Source organism: Tasmannia lanceolata, unplaced genomic scaffold, assembly GCF_043159265.1.
Source record: "Tasmannia lanceolata isolate RefF3 unplaced genomic scaffold, GAP_Taslan_0.1 ptg000005l, whole genome shotgun sequence".
Taxonomy (NCBI): domain Eukaryota; kingdom Viridiplantae; phylum Streptophyta; class Magnoliopsida; order Canellales; family Winteraceae; genus Tasmannia; species Tasmannia lanceolata.
The window spans coordinates 14,003,360-14,020,459 of record NW_027518682.1 but is presented as its reverse complement, the minus strand read 5'-3'; the positions used below and the strand labels follow the sequence as shown (position 1 = coordinate 14,020,459).

General features: G+C 39.9%; 1 protein-coding gene and 1 long non-coding RNA gene across 3 annotated transcripts; one reads left to right on the top strand and one right to left on the bottom strand.

Annotated features, from left to right (window-relative positions):
* Nucleotides 1-5,744: 5,744 nt before the first annotated feature.
* On the bottom strand, nt 5,745-6,967 carry LOC143877596 (dehydration-responsive element-binding protein 1F-like). Its single transcript, XM_077379743.1, has one exon. The coding sequence runs from the start codon at nt 6,822-6,824 to the stop codon at nt 6,132-6,134; it is 693 nt and encodes a 230-aa protein (XP_077235858.1). The 5' UTR covers nt 6,825-6,967; the 3' UTR covers nt 5,745-6,131.
* Nucleotides 6,968-12,795: 5,828 nt separating this feature from the next.
* Nucleotides 12,796-15,453, top strand: LOC143877597 (uncharacterized). 2 transcript variants are annotated; one of them, XR_013250676.1, is made up of 4 exons: nt 12,796-13,571; nt 13,814-14,185; nt 14,405-14,479; nt 14,593-15,453. It is a non-coding gene; the product is annotated as an uncharacterized LOC143877597 (long non-coding RNA). The 2 variants fall into 2 exon arrangements; XR_013250675.1 differs by having other exon boundaries at nt 12,797-13,571; nt 14,405-15,453.
* The last annotated feature ends 1,647 nt before the right edge of the window (nt 15,454-17,100 follow it).

Sequence of the window (17,100 nt, the reverse complement as noted above, 5' to 3'; positions counted from 1 at the left end):
ATGTGGCACAGTGTCAAAGTAACTCGTGTGATCCTTAAGCATTAGGCCATCTTAGTTGGATGCCTCGTGTCTCACTTGGCATTAAATAAGTTTACGTTGGATGCGAAATATAGCTTGCCTACATTTGGGCCCCAGTTTCACCTCATTCACGTGTCCATTTGTCAGTATCCATCAAAGGGCCCCACAACATGTTAGGTCATACGGATTGGATAATAATTAGTGACTTGAAAATGGGATGGAAGGTGATCGTCCACAGATACAGCATGTAACATGCTTAATTCCACCGTATCTTTAGGGCAGTGATAAATCGACTCCCCATGTGTCTTTCTCTCTCCTCTTTCTCTCTCTAACCAAGAGGAGAGAAAGACACATGGGAGTCGATTTATCAATTCGGGGAGTCTATTTATCACTCTCCTATCTTTATAATCTCACTAACTTACCTTTTCTTTTATGATTTATCAGTGGTCAAACGTTTATTACAATTCCCAAAAAGTTTTAGGCCGGAAACGAATTGAAACAGAAAAGAAGATGTAAGTTTGTGTAATTATCAAAACATAAAAAGCAGAATACACTTCCTAAAACATAAGGGTAGATGCTTACAGGTGGGTGCAACTATTAGAAGCGATACGTCATACGTGTGACGTGACTGCATGAGATTGTTGTGCTTAAAAACAGGCGGAAGGATTTTTACAGAGTAACTCTCGTCGACCCCCCCCCCCCCCCCCTTCTTTAGACTTTAGTCGACCTCAGAAAATATATCATTGGAGACAAATGTGGAAGGTAACGACAAAATAAAACGTTGGACACAGATCGATGGATGGATATTGAAGTAGAAGGTTCTACTTTTGACTTGTCTAAGTGAAGTCCCCGTGAATACAGAGGTTGGGCAATTTGTCTTACTGATTTTTTCACTTTTAATTTAAGAATAAAGGCCATTTAGAAATTCAAAATCTATTTATTTATTTTTATATGAAAAGTCATGCATATTATTAAGGTTGAATGTTCCTCTACAATTCCTATAAAGTCTTGCATATTTTTAAGGTTGAACTACAATTCCTATTGGAGTTAGAAATTATTTTTTTTTTTTTTTTTTTTATGGGTGTAATTCGAATTTTTACCCCAACAGACACACACAGTATGTAAATTAGGGTGGTGTTTGAATAAGTTCCAAAAATGTTTTTTTTTTTTTTTTTTTTTGTAAAATTTTAAAAAAATAATAAGAGAAGTATGTTTGGTATGTAGAATCAAGCATTAGTGAGAGAGACCGGGAGAAGGCCAGGAGAGGCTTGTGAGGCAATGAGAGAGGGGATTGTGACAAATGGCTGAAAATAGGAGAAAACACTATATTTTGAGTGTAGGTTTTTTTTTCTCATGCTATTCTCAGTCACTTCTCAGCCTCTCCTTACAGGCCCTCTCAAGTCTCTCTCTCTCACCTTCCCTACCCTTTTATCACGACTAGGTAAACTGTATTTCTCAAACATGGCCTAAAGGTTATGGAAAGACGAGAGAGTTGACTACAAAGATCCCAGAGCAATATAGCAAACCCTAAGACACAAGCTTAGCAAAGAATGAGCCTTGTGTAATGAGTTGACAAAAGAGGGCCAACATGACATGCTGAGCAGTGAATGCGCCTAATTTGACAAGTGAAACAAGAAAAGAAAGAGAGTAGTTAGGAAGACACACTTATGCTAGGGACATCCCCTGCTATTGCACCATGTGTTTAATCACAATAACAATAAAATTTTCATCGGAGAATAACCCTTGCTTTTCATGAAATGATATACATACACTTATCCTAGCAAACGATATCTGTTTGAAGCGATCCTAAATGCAATATTTGATGGGTGATGAATTCGCACCCCTTTAGCGTGCATTTTGTGGCAGACTTTAATGCTTTTTTCACCTTGAAGTGGTGCGAATTATCCCATAGGGGGTGTGAATTTATCATTGCCCTATTTGAAAATAGGAAAACACTTTGAAAATTAAACTGGGTGTTGAGAATAAAAAGGGATGGATTTGACTGTTGATTTGACCTTATAAAAATATATTTATGGAGATGATAAATTCGCACAGTCTGTAGGATGATTCGCACTCGTGTGAATTGTGGTAGACTTTTAATGCTTTTTGTCATAAAAAAAACTAGTTATGAGGGGTGCGAATCATCCAACAGAGGGTGCAAATATATCATCACCCTATATTTATTGCTTTTATGGGGATTTGAGCTCCCTTCCTTCGTATTTTAGTGGGCGTGGCTCTAATGAATGATCCCTTTTTTTTACACAAAATGGATTCCCGTTTTCATGACGGTGCTTTTTGAAATACCAAATATTGGTATGTGAGAGCCGATCGAATGAATGCTTTGGATCAGCCAAACAATGTGGCACCCGCTGTATTTTAAGCTCGTGTGTAGATAACTTATCTACAATAGTGTGGGGAAACTCTTCTCTCGTTATAAAATTAAGTACTGGACAAATATCAATCTCGATTTTTTTATACGTGGCAGTCGAAAATACAAACTACACCATCAGATATTTGGCGTTCCATGTCATTAATTTTCCTCAGCCTCGGTATGCAAAAAGGACAAAGAAAATGAAACATGTGGTGACCTCAAGGCCACAACATTTGATGTGGTCCCCAATTTCAATTTGATGGGGTCCCCAATCTCGACCAACCAACTAACTACATTATGAAACACACGTGTCCCCATCTGTCAGTATCCATCAAAGGGCCCCACAACATGTTAGGTCGTACGGATTGGATAACAAGAAAATGGGATGGAAGGTGATCGTCCACGATGTGTTCCGAATCTATTGACAATTCAGAAAGAGCATGTAACGTGTTTAATTAGAAACCATGAAAAAGAAGAAGAAGGGAGATGATATTTTCACCCCCCTTGCAATACGCATATGCTCACTTGATTTGACGTGAACATTGTGACAACTTTACAAGTGGGGGCGCATGCCTGCTGCAGGAGGGCGAAAATATCATTGCCCAAAAAAACTTGGGCTATTAATATTCGGGCAACCATATCCTTTATAAACGCAATAACTCACCTTGTCTTTTATGACTTATCAGCGGTCAAACGTTTATTACAATCCCCAAAAAGCACTCGGAAACCAATTAAAAGAGAAAAGAAGATGCAAGTTCGTTTAACTATCAAAACATAAAAAGCAATGGGAAATGTTATCAACACTACTGTATTTTGATGATGACACTCCTCGTTTTATTAAAAGTAGGGTATGGCACACACCATAGGATGATCCAAGCCGTCCATTAGATCGGCCGCAGCCTAGGTTGTGCCCCAAAAATCATTTCCATAGGTTGGTCCTAACCCTCCGATCTCCCACAACATAGGATGATCCAAGCCGTCCATTAGATGGGCCACAACCTAGGTTGTGCCCCAAAAATCATTTCCGTAGGTGGATCCTAACCCTCTATAGATCGGAGGTTTTCGATCAACCTATGGAAATGATTTTTGGGGCACAACCTTATTTAGGCTGTGGCCCATCTAATGGATGGTTTGGATCATCCTATGGTGCGGGCCATACCATACTTTTAATAATATAACGAGGAGTGCCATCATCAAATTGCAGTAGTGCTGGTAACATTTTCTGAGTTTTTATACGGTGGCCGACCGTCAAAGCCCCTGACATTTGATCCAACAGCAGCTCCCTTTTTAAGATTCTGCTGTTGGATCAAATATCATCATCACTTTTGAAGTACCGGGTTCATGTGACTCGACGGTCGGGCATTATATAATTTGTCACATTTCCCAAAGCAAAATACACCTCCTAAAACATAAGGGTGGATGCTTGCAGGTGGGTGCAAGTGTGCAACTTTAGTCGACCTCAGAAATTATTTGAAGCGATACGTGTGAGGTGACTCTGGTCGACCTCAGACATTATCATCACTGGGAGAAAGAAATGTGGAAGCTAACGACCAAATAAAACGTTGGACGCAGATGGATGGTTGTTGAAGTAGGAGCTTCTTCTTTTGACTTTTCCAAGGGAAGTTTCCGTGAATAAGGAGATTCGACTAGTTTGTCCTATTGATTTTTTCCCCTTAAATTTAAGAATAAAGGCCATTTAGAAATTCAAAATTTATTTCTTTATTTTTTAATTAAAAGTTCATGCATATATTTGAAGTAGGAGTTCCTCTACAATTCCTATAAAGTCATGCATATTTTTAAGGTTGAACTACAATTCCTATTGGAGTTCGAATTTTTTTTAAGGTTGAGCTACAATTCCTACTGGAGTTCCAATTTTTACCCCAACAGCAATTATGAAATTTTTTAAAAAATGGAATATTAGTTTTTCGGCTGCATCTCATGCTCTCCCCAGTCCCCACAACTTCGTCAACTCTCTCTCTCTCTCTCTCTCTCTCTCACACACACACACACACGCACACACACCACACACTATAGGTAAATTAGGGTGGTGTTTGAAAAAGTTCCAGAAAATGTCCCTTTTTTTTTTTTTTTTCCTGATTGTAAAATTATATAAAAATAATATGAGAAGTATGTTTGGTATGTAGAATCAAGCATTAGTGAGGGAGAAGGGGAGAAGGGGAGGCTTGGGAGGCAATGAGTGAGGAGACAGTGACAAATGGCTGAAAACAAGGGAGAACACTATATTTTGACTATAGTTATTGTTATTTTCAGCCACTTATCAACCTCTCCTCATTGGCCCTCTCAAGTCCCTCTCCCACCTTCCCCTACCCTTCTCTCACCACTGGGTAAACTGATTTTTCTATTGAAAAAATCCATGCTTGCCAAACATGGCCTAGAAGGTATGGAAAGACGAGAGACTTGACTACGAAAATCCCAGAGCAATATAGCAAGCCCTAAGACACAAGCTTAGCAAAGAATGAGTCTTGTGTAATGAGTTGACAAAAGAGGGCCAACATGACATGCTGAGCAGTAAATGCACCTAATTTGACAAGTGAAACAAGAAAAGAAAGAAAGTAGTTAGGAAGACACACTTATGCTAGGGACATCCCCTGCTATTGCACCATGTGTTTAATCACAATAACAATAAAATTTTCATCGGAGAATAACCCTTGCTTTTCATGAAATGATATACATACACTTATCATTGCTCTGTTTGAAAATAGGAAAACAGCTTGAAAACGGGATTCGGTGTTGAGAATAAAAGGGGGATGGATTTGACTGTTGATTTGACCTTTTAAAGATATGTTCAGGGAGATGATAAATTCACACCATTTAGGATGATTCACACCCCTGGTGAATTGTTACAGACTTTTATGCTTTTTGACGTAAAAACACGTTATAAGGGCTGCAAATCATCCCACAAAGGGGGTGAATATATCATCACCCTATATTTATTGCTTTTATGCGGATTTGAGGTCCCTTCCTTTGTATCTTAGTGGGTGTGGCTCTAATGAATGATGTCATCGGATTCCTGTTTTCATGACAGTTAGTTTGAAATATCGCGATGAGATTAGACGATATGATACCGGCATGCCTTCGAAATTGATATCGGCATGCCTTTGAAATTGATATCTCAACTGATATTTCGGGATATTTGAAGGCCAACCGTCAAAGAGGTGACTCAAGCGTATAAAGGCTCCCGGAAGAATAAAAGGCAATGTATCAAATCAAATAGCAATTGCAACTACGATTGTGGAAATGATATATGAAATATTCGCCCCTTTTTCTTCCCTGGGCCACCCCTTAAGTGTAAAAAAGTAGTCATAAAGACACTAGAATGAAGAGTAAATTAGAATATCTTATCTTTAATGAAAAGTTGGGGTAATTACAGGTTGATGTTAGCTGCAGTCGCTAGGTGACAAAACTGCAAAAAAATTAAAACTGATTTGAATAATTTGTTATACATGAAACGTTGATTGTAATGGTGTATTTATATACAAATTATCCCATATTTTGGGTGGTGAATAGTGATGGAAGGAGGCTGTATCTTTTGGGTTGCTAATAGAAGGGGATTAGGATCCTAAATGAGATGTGGAAAGGGAATGGTAGGCAACAATACTAATCCAATCCTTCCTAACCCCCAAAAATCAGGAATTAGCACGAATTGTGAAGACGTGTACGCGCGTGTCATAGGGTAGCATTCCTCCCAAAAAATCAATGAACTAGAATTAGATACAAGCATTCAGTCATCCCACAAAGAGAAGTCCACGTGGCAATCCATGTCATCACAATCCAACCCATTTTGTACTGGTGGAGGAGGTGAAAGGAGCAACCCCTCGGCCATGTCAGCAAGCACAGCTGGCATGTTGAACACCTCCTCTTCATCAATGAAGGACGTCGTAGGTTCTAGAAGCATCTTCGAGCAATTGACATGTGGCAATTCAACAGCAGAGGATGACGTCGACGATGACTTTGCAGGGTGAAACATATCGGCAGCTTCTAGTGCTGCCACCTGTATATCCTGGGCCGATGCTGACTTGGCGCGTGGCAAACGCGAAGTGGAATCCGGGAAGTTGAGTGGCGCCGAGTTACCCCGAAGTGCAATGGCCGCCACATCATATGCCCTGGCGGCCATCTCGGGGTACGGGAAAGTGCCGAGCCAAATCCTCGACTTCTTGTGGGGCTCGCGCACCTCGCACACCCATTTCCCGCCATTCCTCTCCCGGACCCCTCGATAGACCGGGTGTCGTGTCTCCCGGAATTTCTTCCGGCCCGCCTTTCGTTTGATCGACGTAGGGGACGACACGTGTGAGGAGGAGGTAGAACTAACATCAATTGTCACGTGGGAATTGGGTGAAAGTTCTTCTGACGGCACGTGAGAGGGAGAGAGGTCCTTAGATGAGGAAGATATGGAGGTAGTGTCTTCTAAGTTCATAGAGATAAGAGAAAAAGAGAGAGAGAGAGGTGGTGAATTAGAATTTAGAAAACTGTGGTAAGGAATATGAGAGAGGCAGAGTATAAAAGGAGGGAGAATGAGTTTGCGAAACGTACCGGTATCGGCCACAGAAACACGAGGCCGACCCGGTTACTGGTTTTGAGCACGAGGAACATATTTAAAAACAGCGCGTTAGAACAGCTGTGGTTTCTTAAGCGGATCAATAACCTTAAAGGGAACAGGGAATTATTAGTCGGTAGTTTGATGTTTGAATCAGGCTTGGGGCCCACTGGATTGATGGCAGAATTACAAGATTAGGATAAATGGAAACCTCTTTTTGGTGGCTTGGGCCCCACTACTTTGACGGTCTTAAAATCGTTTCTCACGAGAGTGGACCCACCGCCTGAAAAAGGATGTTAAACACTTAAACTTGGGAAGCCATACTACCAACTGACCCGTTCGTGCAAATATAGTTAACGGTTGCTGATTAGGGACAGGATATTTTATTATAAAAAAGCCCCCCCCCCCGGGGGGTTGGTCGGGAAGGATTTGTGCGACCTTTGCGTGACTTGAAGAGTCGTGACTTTTCAAAGGAATTTTAAAATAACTCCTTAGTAGCAAATCCGCGTACGGCATAGAATGTTTGTTGAAATGCCTAAATGGGTTATGGTTGAGGATTGGAGAATGCAGGCTTGAATTTATTCATTAGAAACTGATTAAGAATCGTAGAACTCCTGAAGCTATACGAAAAGCCCCATGTACTTGTCTATTTTTGGGTGCTCTGAGTTCATCATTAGATTCACATCCATTTAATGAAATCTGGCTATGAATCCACCTCCATTGTTTCCAATACATGAACTACAAACTTTGTAACAATGTTTTTTCCACCGGCTTTGTCTTGCTTTTGAACCTCATAGTATAGATAGTAAAATGAATTACACATTGAAGATGATCCAAAACAACCATATCAAGATGGCAGTTTAGATTGCCGGCATAGTTGGCTTGATTTTGGGGTTATAGGAGATCCAAACCAAGACCTATAGAGTGGACGGCTAAGATCAAACTAAAAAATAACTTATTATTGGCCTAGACAGATGAGCCTATAACCCTATCCAAAGTGAAATGACTACTTTAACAGGACCCACAAATGCACAATATTACTTCTATATTTTAGTAGGGCCCACAAATCCATGGGATCATAATAAAAATTGATTATTAAAACTCTAGGACTTCAAATTCACATATTTGTTGATGACTAACGGGTGATTTTAATGTCCTCGTGACTCTAAAAAGTCTCCTCCAAAGTCCTAAAAGTCCCAAGTGTCCGCAGATTAAAGTCCAAGTCCCCAAAGAGTCATGGACAATATGGAGAAGTCCGCACATTAATGTCCGCAAATTAAAATCCCCCCCCCCCACCCATTGCCTAATATGTCCAACAGCCTTTCTATTCAATTTTGGCCAATCCTTATCAGACATGCCAGTTGGCTTGGCCTTATCACCTTCAATGGGTTCATACAAATCCTTACAAAATATAATATCCTCCATCTTTGGTTTCCAAATCATCCAATTTGATCGAGTCAACTTGATCATAGTTCCTGAAGAACTCTCAATCTCAATCCACACAAACAACTATGCTTCCAAACAACCTCGGCTTTAATACCACTTGTTGGGTTTTTCACCAAAGAAAATCCACTTTAATTACGAAGCAAATAAATGTGGATTAAAGAAACCAAACCAACAAGAGAGCAATCACACAAGAGAACACAAAAGATTTAGGTGGAAAACCCTCCAACGAAGAGGGAAAAACCACGGGGCGAATCTGACAAAATATCCACTAATCAAATAAGTAATACAACGTCTTTCTCTCAAGTTTTCACCCGAAACTTGAGCCAATACAAGAAATAAGAAAGATAAAAGGGTTACCTCGTTGCGAACAACAAAACCCACTTTCACCAAAAATACCCACTTCGATCTTCAAGTCGAAGAAACCCAAATCCTCACGAAGTCTCCGTGCAACGAAAGGATTTGATGGCACGGTGAAAATCTCGAAGAAGAACGCTCCAAAATCTTGGTTTTGATTCCACACAAAACCCTCAAAAGAGCCACCAAGAAAAAACCCTTACTTTTCTTCTCCTTCTCTTTCTTTTTTCCTTTTCCTTTTTTTTTTCTTACTACGCACACACCCACGACACCACTTTCGTGTTTCCACTTGTAAAGTCTATAACTTCCTATATCACATAGGAACAAAGTAGTGGATGTGAAGCCTACATGGGCTGGACCCACAACAGGATCATCCTATGAAGTGGGCCAAACAGTACTTTTTGAGAAATTAGTAGACTATACGGCCACGCCGTATAAAAACTCGAAAATTTGTCCCATGGAATGTCCATGGCCCCATTGGGTGTGAGGGACAGATGAGGGAGAGTGAGCGAGTTGAATTGGTGTGACCGTGTGAGGGGAGATAGCATTAGAATTCCCAAAAATATTGAAAAAATAGTATCTTTTTAAAATTAGTAGTTATTTTTTTCTGATTTTCAAGTGCCTTTTACTTATAGGCCCCCCCTCTCAAGTTTATCCCTTTTGCACCCATTCTCACAATTGGCCTTAAAAACATTCCATGGAATTATTTTTAGGAAAAGTTGCCAAACATGGGCTTAATGGCTTAAAAAAGATGTGGGTATAAGGGTATTGATGGTAAATTTGCAATGAATGAGCTCACTTTGGAAATGAAAACAATAAACCCCACTAAGGAAAGCACGTCGGCTAAAAACAAGACGTGTGGATTTTTCTTTCGGCCACTACAGACGTCATCCATGACTCAAAGCGACTAGAGCAAGAAAAATGAAAAGGGATAATTACATTTACACCCCCTCTAGTTTCTGACACATCCACTTCCACCCCTATAGTTTAAAATGTGACAAATACACCCCTGTAGTTTCAATTTGTTTAAGGTAGGCCCCCTCAGCTGAAGGTTCGTCTATAGATTGAAGGGTTAGGATGATCCGATAGAGCTGGTTTTTTTGGCACACCCTATCTATGTCAGGACCCATCAAATGAACGCTTTGGATCATCCAAACAATGTGGACCCACATTGTTTGGATGATTTTTTGGTAGTGTTTGGATTCGGGTATGGGCCCACATTGTTTGGATGATCCAATGCGTTCATTTGATGTGTCCTGACATAGATAGGGTGTGCTCAAAAAATCAGCTCCATCGGATCATCCTAACCTTTCAATTTATGGACGAACCTTCAGTTGAGGGGCCTACCTTAAACAAATTGAAACTACAGGGGTGTATTTGTCACTTTTTAAACTATAGGGGTGGAAGTGGATGTGTCAGAAACTAGAGGGGGTGTAAATGTAATTATCCCAAATGAAAAACCTAGGTAAGGAACGTGACGTGCGATGATGATGCATCGAACCTCTCTTCGTTATTCCCAAAATACCCTTCCACCCGTATTAACGGACCCAAAATGCCCTCACGAATAGAATCCAGAATGGTATGTAAATTCTTGAAAAAAATCCAGAATGAATAAACCCCTATTTTAAGTGTGAATAGATCCAAACGGCCAAGATCTAGACACATTACCCCTGAAATTATTTTAATAGGATGATCCTAACCCTCTGATCTGGACGAATGCACGTTTTAGAAACCTATGGGTCATACGATGGTGGGTTAGGATCATCCTATGGAAATGATTTAGGACATACAGCCTCTTTACGTTGTGGCCCAACTAATGAACAGTTTGGATCATCCTATGAAGTGGGCCATATAGTACTTTGTGAGAAATACTAAACTATACAGCCAAACCATATAAAAACTCGAAAAATTGTCCCATGGAATCTCCATGGCCCCATTGGTTGTGAGGGACAGATGAGGGAGACTGAGCGACTTGAATAGTTATGAGAAATACTACACTATACGACCAAACCATATAAAAACTCGAAAAATTGTCCCATTCCCCATTGGGTGTGAGGGACAGATGAGGGAGACTGAGCGACTTAAATTGGTGCGTCTGGAGATAGCATTCGAATTCCCAAAAAATATTGAAAAAATAATATCTACTTAAAATTAGTTTTTTATTTTTCTGATTTTTAAGTGCCTCTTACTTTTAGTTTTAGGTCCCCCTCTCAACTTTTTTCCTTTTGATCCCATTCTCACAGTTGGCCTTAAAAACATTCCATGGAATTTTTGTTTTGGAAGTTGCCAAACATGGCCTTCATGGCTTAAAAAAGATGTGGGTTTTGATGGTAAATTTGCAATGAATGAGCTCACTTTGGAAATGAAAACAATAAACCCCACTGAGGAAAGCACGTCGGCTAAAAAATAGGTTTGGGTTTTTCTTTTGGCCACTAGAAACATCATCGATGACTCAAAGCGACCAGAGCAAGTAAGAGTGTCGATTTTAGCTCGGGCTCGGAAGCTCGGCTCAGTAGGTAAAATGTCAGCTCGAGCTTGGCTCGAATCCTTAACGAGCCGAGACGGTTGTCCAGGCTCGTTAAGCTTAACGAGCCGAGCCCGAGCGAGGCCAGGCTCGGCTCGTTAAGGATTTAATATATATATATATATATATATATATATATATATATATATATACACACACTAAAAGGGTTGTCCAGCGAGTGAAAGGAGAGGCAAAATATGTCACTTCTTTTTTGGAACCCCATTTGTTACTTGGACCACCCCCTTGGTGTAAAAAGAGTAGTCAAATTATACTAGATAGGGCTGTCCAGGGAAGATGAGGGGTGTGAATATATCATTGCCCTTAATATAACCCAAGCTAAGTAAGGCTCGAGCCTGGTTCGAGCCCGAGCCGAGCCGGGCCAAGCTCGACTAGGAACGTGACGTGCGATGATGATGCATCGAACCTCTCCTCGTTATTCCCAAAATACCCTTCCACCCGTATTAACGGACCCAAAATGCCCTCGCGCGAATAGAATCCAGAATGGTATATAAATTCTTGAAAAAAAATCCAGAATGAATAAACCCCTGTTTTAAGTGTGAATAGATCCAAATGGCCAAGACCTAGACACATTACCCGGGAAATTATTTTAATAGGATGATCCTAACCCTCCAATATGAAGGACTGCAAGTTATAGAAACCTATGGGTCATACGATGGTGGGTTAGGATCATCCTATAGAAATGATTTACGAGATACATCCTCTTTACGTTGTGGCCCAACTAATGAGCGGTTTGGATCATCCTATGAAGTGGGCCCGTCACTACTTTTTTTTTTTAAGTTTCCGGACTTCATGCCCACACAACATAGGTTCGCCTTGCACGCGTGCAGCAAGTACAGTGGGCCTACATGTTTGGATGATCGATACCATTGACTTGTTGGTCCCCACTGTAGATAGGTGGTGCCCAAAATAATTATTTCAACTGGATGAACCAAAACCTTATACTTGTAGAGATGCAACAAATTGACAGCAAAATTGATGAACAAATGGGCATCAAACATTATTCGATGAACTTTATAAAAGTTCATTACTTAAATAAAAATGGGGCAAAGCAAAGGATCTATTTCTGATGGAAGTTGAAGAATGAGGGTTGCCAAAGACCACTAGAGTTAGCATCAGAGGAGATCTCACTATTTCCATAGAGAACCACATAGAGCAACTAGTTTCTTGTCAAAGGGGGTGCCTCTATCCATTGCAGCAGACAATAGTGATGTGATTCAGCCCAGACTACACATGTTTAGAGAGACTCTATATTGATTCTATTTTCATTTTAATATTTAGGATCCTTTATTTTAGCAAATTATTAATCTAGAGTGTAGATATGGGGGATGTCCACATCATCTCTCATACTTTTACCTTGTTAGCCTTGAGGATGTTTATTCTTTTGTTAAGTCATTCACCAATGATTTAAGTTATCTTGTAACCTATTGGTTCATAGGGTAAACCCATTCACTGAAGCTATGTGATATCCTAGTGGCTAGTAGGGAGTGTTCATCAGTCCATCACTAAAAATATTATAGCATAGACCTAACACAAATTTTGAAGTTATTTTCGTGGAGCCCCCAAGGAGCAGCAATAAGTGGAGTTTCTCCACCGCCTTTGATGCGAAAAGGGGAAAATTCTCGTTAAGGTATCCATCCCTGGTCAGTTTTCTCCTCTATTTCTTCTCTCTTCCCTTCTTTATCTACAGCTGTTTTTGCAGTCTTGAGTTTAAGAGACCCTTTTCTCCTCACTTTTTTCCCCTTCTTCCTAACCCTTGTGTCGTCCTCTCCTTTATTGGTCCAACAGTGCATAGGACTGTTGTCATAACAATCATCTATTTTCTTTCTAGCGGGTATTACCTTGCCCGTTTCATTCTCAACCTCCTCCTTTATCTCTTTTTCCTTCTGTTTTTCTACACCCATTTCACTTAAACTCTGTTTGGTTGCTTGTGGATGCGTGGGAGATTAGGAGAAAAAGAAGTCAACGGGAGATAAAAGAAGATCTGGCAACGGGAAGATTAGTGGTGGATGTTAGGAGAAAAAGAAGTCAACGGGAGATAAAAGAAGATCTGGCAACGGGAAGATTAGTGGTGGATGTAAGGAAAGTTGTTGGTTGCTTGAAGATTTGTGGGAGATCTCCCAACTTCTCAACTCTATCTCCGCCAGATTTTCTCCTAAGGCTCTGTTCACTTGCCTTCTTGAGAAAGGAAAGGAGAAGAAAGTAAGCCAAATTTTCCCGTGATTGGACATGATTTGACATTTTCCGCCGTTCACTTGTTTTCTCGGGAAAGCAGAATTACACAGGTAGAACATATAAATAATGACATGGAAAACTAACTTTCTTGCACTTTCCCTCTAAATTTTCTCACTAAAAGGATGGAAAATCACTTTCCTAAGAAAACCACTTTGCCTGCATACTTTCTTTTCCTTTCTCAGCCAAGTGAACAACGGAATTTTCTCACAAAAGGAATTTTCTCACAGTTACTTTTCCTTTCTTTTTCAGTTTTTCACGTCAGATTCTTTTCCTTTCTTTTCTTTTCCTGCAGTTAGAAAACAAGTGAATAGAGACTAAGATTTCTTCATTTTGGTAAAATTTGCGAGCGAATTTAGAGGGCGCCACATTACCCGACCGGCTCCCGACAACCCCGGTGGTCAAAGACCCCAAAATTGCTAAAATAACGACCAAACAACCTTCGGCAAATTAGGAGAAGATCATGATCATTCCCCCATATTTTTCTCAAAAATAAGCAACCAAACAGAGCAACTGTTCGCTTTGTTGCCCGGGGTTTTGCAAGAGCATATCTCCATCATATTTTCCACTTCTTTGGTCTGTACAATGGGTGGCGGTTGCGGGTTCTGGACTGCTCGATCTTCCCGGATTCGCTACCCTCTTGGACCTCTGGTATACCAGCTTAGGGGTAATGCTCTTACTTTCCGGGTGAGATCTGTCTCTTTTTATTTTTGTCCCTATTAACCCTGATTTGGTTTATTGATACCCTTTTGACCCTACCACCTTTGCACCTATTTTAACCTTGAGACTGTTTATTCTGGGCCATAGAGTTCTCATTTTCTCTATTTTCAGATTGTAACCTAAACCATTATTGGCTGCTGCTCACATTTATCTAATTGTCATTTAGGTGTGGATTATTGTTGCTGATGATGCTTGGAGTGAGTTATATCTATTGATGATTTATCTCAAATGCTAACTTACGGTAAACACCCTAATATAACTTTGATTAACTTCTTGTTGCTTAATCTGAATTTTGGGACTGGTTGTGCAACTTTACTTGAAGTTTGACCTATCAAGCTCCTATGAATTCTCCAGAGTAACCTGCAAACCCTTGGGTTTATCGTAAGTTAGCTTCTCTTAAGGCAAGCCCAAGCTAGCTATCTCTTCCTTGCTCAACTTCCGACGTGCCTTCATGAATCAAAATTCAGAAGGAAGAGATAGCTAGCTTAAGGATAATAATGGAGTTGTATATACAACATGACATCCATTGCAATGGAGAAAGCAGTGAATATGGATACAGAGATGATCTTAGTCATGGAGTCCAACAGAAAATCTCCCCGGAACAACAATAGTATTCCGACCGCGAACTGCTAATATCTATGCATATTTGATCTGATCCTCCCATCGAAAAGTCCAGTAGGCATTTCAGTTTTCATATCACAAGGTTTGGGAAATCTATCATTACAGTGCATTCTTGATGTTAATTCAGAGTACGGATAGGTGTACCTGTTGGCATCGGGCATTCTGGTTCCAAATAAGGATCGAAATATGGCCTGCTGGCAGATACGGATGATGATCTCAGATCCATGAGAACGTGCCTGAAATTTCGAATCACTGAACGTTTTGCTGTCAGAATTGTTGTCTGACCAATCTGGGGTCTACTTCCTTTCATTTTTGGCTCCTTGGTATTCTTGGCCGGAGAGTAAGAATTCTTGAAAATCAGCATTGACCGTCTTTCTCTCATCATGTTGGTCCTGCAAGTGCTCAATGTTCGCATGCAAACTGTGGGTTGTTTGATTAGTAGGCGTAAGGCTATTTTCAAGAGCTCTAGAATCTAGATGTTACCTCTTCACTTTCACAAATTTCATCTACCTTCTGTTTTGCTCTATTGTAAGAGAGAATAACCAATAACGTCACCCGGTGTGAGGTGTCTTACAATGGAATTGTGTCAACTTGCTCTGCTGGATCTGTCTTTGGTTTATTCCTTTCTTCATTTATATCTTACTGGTTGCCAGGTTCACAAGAATCCTACAGGTTAGTATCCAAAAAAATTATTTAGTCTTTCACTGGTAAGGTGATAAGTGATCATAAAACAGTTTCCAGATGCAACATAACTGATTTGCAGAACATAACAGAAGAAAGTTTAAAGCTGCTGAAAGAGAGATCAAAAAATTAGATGAGTAACATCGCCACACCACTAAATAAGGTCTTCCTCATGTAACCTGTGGTTGGCACTGACATACACCAAGTGGGGCTCATCATAAACGTTCATCAATCTTAAGTCTTAAAACTATGGATCTATATTTCATACATAAAAAATGAAGTCAATAAAGAGCCACTACAAGTGAAAAGAACCCAATGCCTAATCTACATGCTTAGCTTGGTCATGATCCTAAATTACTCTGGAATTATGAAAGAGTGAAACCCACAAGAACCCAGAAGCCAAAGTTCGTCACTGCATCAAGTGAACAAGTCACATATCATCAATGGTACAAAAAGACAGATTTACACTTGCTTGGTCTACTTCTAATAATGTGTATGTGCTAATGAGGCAAGGAAGCAATCTCTTAAAGCATTGTTAATCAATCCCAGTGTCCCTTGACCTGCATCTTATTCCCTCCAGCATTGAATTGGCATGGTTTGTCCATGTATTAGTCAGTGCTACTCTCCCAAGGATTCTATGGGTTTCTTATTTTGGGGATTTTGGCCATAGGAAAAATGATATGAAGACAAGCATGTTTTAGGATTTGGCCCAAACAACCATCTTAGGCCCCTTATGTTTTGGATTTCGAAAATCTATTTTGAGTGCAAAACTGATTATTGGACTCAAAATTAAATGTTACTTTGGAAGAAACTCATTTTCAGAGCAGATACAAGGGAAACTAGATTCAGAACTGTATCATTACTTTCTAATCCATTGCCTTTAAAGTACCGTTTTTCGTTTGGACTTAAAGAGTAGCAATTGGAATTTATTTAGGGAAATGATATCTGCGCCAAGTGTTTCAATAAACATGCGCTCCACTTGTTTGTCGTGTAGTATTTAAAGGTTTTAAAGAGCTTTTTGAGAACCGCAATATCCTCTGAAATCCCTTTAAATACTACACGACAAACAAGTAGAGCGCTTGTTTATGGAAACACCTTGGCGCAGATATCATTTCCCTTTATTTATATTTGCATTTATGCAATAAGCATTCTTGGACAAAATTTATTTCATGGACTTCAGAAGCAATAAAGTGATAATGCCTCCATGGTCTTGGAGTTTGAGCTCCCTTTGCCAAATAATTGACATTTCCAAAACATTAGGAAATCTGCAATCGAAGGTCAAGGGATATCTTCTGGCTCTCTTTCAGAATAAGGGAAATCTTATAGGGGAACAGCTCAAGGATTTGGGATTTCTGAAATTAAGTAGTTTTATCATATCTAAAATTGAAATTTGAGAATGGATAGAGAGAGAAGATACATACCGGGATACAGCTGTTATTCTCTCTGATCTTCTCTTCCCATTCTCTTTGAGCATTTTCTTCTGCTTCATACTGATCTATGAGCTGGGCCTCCTGCTCTAGTGATTTTTCCATCTCGGCATCTCCATCACTTCCATGAATT

Coding starts and splice junctions, on each gene's coding strand:
- LOC143877596 (XM_077379743.1), bottom strand. CDS start 6,824: ATGAACTTAGAAGACACTACCTCCATATCTTCCTCATCTAAGGACCTC.